The 5,205-nt window shown below is 46.4% G+C and overlaps 1 protein-coding gene across 1 annotated transcript in view; it reads left to right on the plus strand.

Annotated features, from left to right (window-relative positions):
* LOC106818585 (ceramide glucosyltransferase-like) overlaps window positions 1-5,205 on the plus strand; it is a 13,658-nt gene that overhangs the window by 4,587 nt on the left and 3,866 nt on the right. The window contains exons 2-7 of the mRNA XM_014823282.1: window positions 982-1,155; window positions 1,429-1,573; window positions 2,893-2,995; window positions 3,349-3,450; window positions 4,492-4,604; window positions 5,142-5,174. Coding sequence (XP_014678768.1) covers window positions 1,019-1,155; window positions 1,429-1,573; window positions 2,893-2,995; window positions 3,349-3,450; window positions 4,492-4,604; window positions 5,142-5,174 — 633 coding nt within the window. The 5' untranslated portion in view covers window positions 982-1,018. The remainder of the gene's footprint in view (window positions 1-981; window positions 1,156-1,428; window positions 1,574-2,892; window positions 2,996-3,348; window positions 3,451-4,491; window positions 4,605-5,141; window positions 5,175-5,205) is intronic.

The raw sequence follows: 5,205 nt of genomic DNA on the forward strand, positions 1-5,205 counted from the left end.
ATTAGTAAATGGCGAAACGCCCCATTAGAAATGCAAATGCTATGTAAAAAAGCGGCAGGTCCTGTACACCGATGAGCGTCAAGCTGTTGCTAGCTTGGACAGGCCAAGGGTTTAGATTCGCAGCAGCAATTACCTTATAGCAAGCAAAGGCCAGTAGGGTTTATAAGGCGAAGCCCGATACAAGGCGCCGGAACTAGTTTGTAAGCTATAAATGAGGCCAAATTCTTGCTGTGATAGGTGACGGATCCAGCAATTCCTCATCAAAAGGCAGGCGGACGATAATTTTATTTCGAATTAAAATTTTTATTTTCTAATCAGCCTAAATGTGCCTTGGGAGATTGACAGGCAGCTATAGCCAATCAGCACTGCGATAAGACTTAAAATAATGCTTACCAACAAAGTGCCCTATAGTATAGTCATTTCCGTGAGAATTAATATACCAGAGAGGCAGACAGTATATACATTTGTTTACCTTTTATGCAATGCAGACTTGAGAAAGGTATTTACCACGCTTTCACCTCGCGTGGCAATTCAGGTGGACTAAGCTACGCGTCGCAATGCATCCGTCCAACCTCATCCTCGAGCCGATGTCCGAGTGTCTGACCGCGGGCCTGCTGGCTGTCATCAGCATCACATACCTGCTGGGACTGTCCGCCGCCTGCGCAGCGTCACTGTACGTGACTCACGTCGCAGCCTGGGCCGCACTGGACTACACCTTACTGTCAACACTACAGGTAAGTTAACACTAGCTAACACTACAGGTAAACTGACACTACAAAACTAGTCCCGCCGGACTAACTGCTATGGGAATCTACTAGTCCTTCTGATTTTTTACTAGTCTCGGACTAACGGACTAGCGTTAGTGTCGAACCCTGAACTAACATTAAAATTTCAAGAGATATCTACACATCTTGCTTTACTATCCAAAAAATGTGTCTTTTACGGACATGAAGTGAAGCCTAAATGTAGTCTACTTGACAGATTTTAGTCGGGACAGGAGCACATATCACCAACAAGCATGGGATGGCCGCTATCCGCAATCGCCCCCGTGCGATGGTCGCTATTGTTCCACAACATCGGGCGTGCCGGTGCTGGCACCTGTGTCACATTGTGGATGCTGCTCTGGGTGATACACATCACTGCCATCATATACGGGTATGTTAGAGTCGCAATAATGCAGTCTTTACATTCGTATTTACATTTGTTTTCCTTATAGCTAGTTAGAGTCTAACTTTCGGGGAACACAGCTAGCTATCTAGAAAGCGGCAACTGGGAGCAAAATTTTTGCCAAATGAATCTTGGACAGAACCATCTTATCTTAGCCGGGAAATGGTATCGTAGCAAAACGTGGAACTCTTCAAATCGCAAACTTTTTTTGAACGAATTCGTCTCTAGAGTTGTTTGAAGTAGCGATTACTTGTTGCCTAGGCGATGGCGGTTGTACCGCCGGCGGTCGCCATCGGCGACGCAGCATGGCGCGGCGCGGGGAGTGTCGATCTTGAAGCCGCTGACAGGATGTGCTGAGAACCTGGAAGAGAATCTTCATACGTTCTTCACGCTGTCCTACCCTGAGGTGAGAGCGTGATCCATGGGAGCTAGGGCCGTGACCCTTCTCCCCCACGTAACCCTTCACGTATTACTCACTGTTAAGTATGGTGCATAGGTGGGTGCGGTGTGACGTCACTTCCCCTTAGCAATACGTCCGGTGAGCCGCGCCGATGAAAACAAAGCGCGAATCGGCTGGGAGCGTCTATATTCAAGCCGGTACGGGAGATGACGGTACGCATATATTTGCTAATATATTGACTAATCATGCGTCAATAAACTCAATATTCACAGAGAGTATAGCTAAGACATATGTGTCTATAGGTATCTAGAATATATTATGCAAAAGATCTCCTATACCGGGTTGAATTCATACTCTTTGTGAATATTGAGTTTATTGACGCACGAAGCGGCACGATTAGTCATGCTAGTCATGCACGATTAGGTATGCGCGCGGAGGTGAATTTCAGATGATTAAATTTCTAAAATTCTAGATACCTATAGACACATGTCTTAGCTATACTCTCTGTAATTATTGAGTTTATTGACGCACGATTAGTCAATATATTAGCAAATATATGTGTACCGTAATCTCCTGTACCGGCTTGAATATAGACACCGCCCGAATGGAGCCCCTGCGGTTCAAGGATAGAGATGATGTCCAGATTGAGACATGTCATTTCCGTAAATGGGGGGGGTAGCCCCTTTAAACTCGACAGGGGTGTTCTTGAAGGTCTTCTTTGTTCATTTTGACCGAGAAACATGTGACTTCACAGGAAGTGTGCAAAAAACTGCCTTTCAGCGAGACTACTCGCCCGTTTCCCACTGTTTCTCACCATTGCTACGCCGTCTTCGTTCTCCTGACTAATTGCTGTTAGCTATCTGTCTCTCCTCTCGGGCTACGGCAGCTCAAAGAATGATCGTTTTTTGTCACTGGAAAGACTGTGATTGCAGCATCCAAACACCACATAATTCCTTGGCACTATGCGCTGCGTGCATTGAGCGGTGCGTTACTACGGTTTGTTTTCATCGGCTCGAATCTACATCCGGTCAAATAGTCAAAAGTTCCCGGATGTCCGCCCCCACCTATAGGACAATTATATCAGGGGTATATAATGACAATTTGTCATTATCTACCCCTGTCTGATTATATGTAAATGTGAGTGCGTGCGTGTGTGTGTGTGCGTGTGCGTGTGTGCTTGCGTGCGTGCATGCATCTCTCTCTGTCTCTATAATCTATATATTTATTATGATTATATTATTACATGTACATCACATCACCAGCGGCGCGTGGATTCTACGTTCGACATACCGTAGCTACTACGTGCGTACCATTGCTTGTTTCAGTACGAGCTGCTCTTCTGTTTGAACGAGGAGAACAATGCGTTGACGGCGATCATTTCTGACCTCATGCGCCGTTACCCAGACGTCGCAGCTAGAGTGTTTATAGGTACGTCGCCGCGTAGTGGCGCCACCCAGTGGCGACCTCATTCCGTCAAGAGGTGGCCGATTCACGAGAGAAGCTTGTGGGTGGAGTCGGGCGTTTAGAGATGGCCAGAGTTTGCAAAAGGCCACGGTGGCCTCTGTTACTGTTAGGTAAGGATTCTAGCTTGTTGTGCCCATCGCTATGGTGTTGTTAGCTGATGTAGCGTGCGTAATCGGTGGAAATGCGCGTGTATGATAGCTGTATGCAGCACGTGTGTCTGAAACTTGTGTGCAGCGCGCGTGTCTGAGACGTGTTTGTAGCGCGCGTATCTAAAACTTGTATGCAGCGCTCGTGACGTTAGTGTTGCTCTCTCGCAGGTGGCAAGAAGATTGGGATAAATCCAAAGCTAAACAACATGATGCCTGGGTACGAGGCGGCGAGACACGACCTCATCATGGTTTCTGACTCATCCATGAGAAGTACGTACGCCACACGACTGGGACCATAATAAAAATATTGTTTGTATGTGCCCTCACCCGACCGACCCGCCAAAAAGGGGCCGACTCAAAAAATTGTATTGATCTTTCTTTCTTTCTTTTTTTACAAATTGTATCACTGTACATTATATAAATCTGTAGGCAATACATGTATGTACCAAGCAAAACAAACATTCAACATAAAAGGTATCTCCACACAAGCACACCAGAGCATGTAGACACCATGTTGAATTTGTAAAAAGACCCATTAAAAAAAAAGCCTACCTACCTACCCAAACTTTTCAGCCTGGGTCGGGTGAGGGCAAACAAAAAATTATTTAATTGTGTCCTTGGCGGGCACGGATTCGTCCCCCCCCCCCCTTCCTCATGCACGCGCACACGCGCACGTACCTAACCATTATGTTTTCGCCAGCAGCCATCTGCTGCTTGCCTCGTCTGCACTTCACGTTGCTAAGGATTCGTGTAATGCAGGCGCAGCTTTGTTTGCACTCTTCTCTAGCCAATCGATTAGTCCGCTGCACTAATACGAGCACCTGCTGCCTTGCAGTGGTTAAGTAGGACTGGGTACACAGAGCAGAATGGTGATTGAGAGGGGCGGGCTATATTTCATAACTGCCGAACAGGGGCGGCAAGCCCACCTTTCGCGATGTTATCTCTAAACTTGATTAAAATGCTAATATTGTCGTGGAAAACCTTCGCGAGAGGAACCCGTGTGTTGTTTCTAGCTGGAATATTTGCCTAGCAACAGTAGAAGGAAGTCGGCTGGAAGTCTCTCACGATGTTTCTAATATTTCTAATTGTTCTGTGTTTGCTGACCAATATTTACAGCACTCGAGAGTCGAGTAAAATTTATATGGTTGCCATGTATATTTAATGCATTTTCAAGTATAAGGCATTTTATTATAGTGATCGCAAGCAAGGCTGTCGAGCAGTCGTTGCCATGCGTTCGATTAACGCTGTTGATAGGTGGCGTCATCATCGACTCCCGACCATAACGAACTGTTCTTGTGTTTCATGTGGCAGTGAGGAAACACTCACTGACTGTCATGGTCGAGGCAATGACTCACCGTGTGGCGCTAGTGCACCAGCTGCCATTCACCTGTGACAAACCTGGTTTTTGCTCGGCTCTGGAGAAGGTGTGTTTGCAAAGTTCTCAATCAAACACTATTACATTGCCATTGCTATTATCTTCCCATTGCCCAGTAACCTTAACCGTAGTCCTATTCATCAACCTAACCCTAACCCCAACCCTAACTCTAACCCTAAACCTAACCCAATCCTTAACCCTATCCCTAACCCTAACCCTAACACAAACACTAACCCTAATCATAACTGTAACCTTAACACTAACCTTAACCCTAACCTGAGTCCGAACCCTGGCCTAGCCATAATCCTGACCATAACCTGAACCAGAAACATAAGGCAAACACTAACGCTAACACTAAGCCTAACCTTAACCCTAACCCTGACCCTAACCCTAACCCTAACCGTTACCCTACCCCTAACCCTAAACCTAAACCTAAGCCTAACCGTGACCGTAACCCTATCCATGTAATTCTAACTCTAGCCACATTCCCCTTGCGATCAGGCACCGTTAACCAGACCCCTGAGGCACTGCAAATCCACCCACCTTTATCGTAATTTTACACGCTTACCTGCCACCACCGCTACAGGTGTATTTTAGCACGGCGCACCCCACCTTTATCGTAATTTTACACGCTTACCTGCCACCACCGC

This window comes from Priapulus caudatus, unplaced genomic scaffold, assembly GCF_000485595.1.
Source record: "Priapulus caudatus unplaced genomic scaffold, Priapulus_caudatus-5.0.1 Scaffold37, whole genome shotgun sequence".
In the NCBI taxonomy this organism is placed as follows: domain Eukaryota; kingdom Metazoa; phylum Priapulida; class Priapulimorpha; order Priapulimorphida; family Priapulidae; genus Priapulus; species Priapulus caudatus.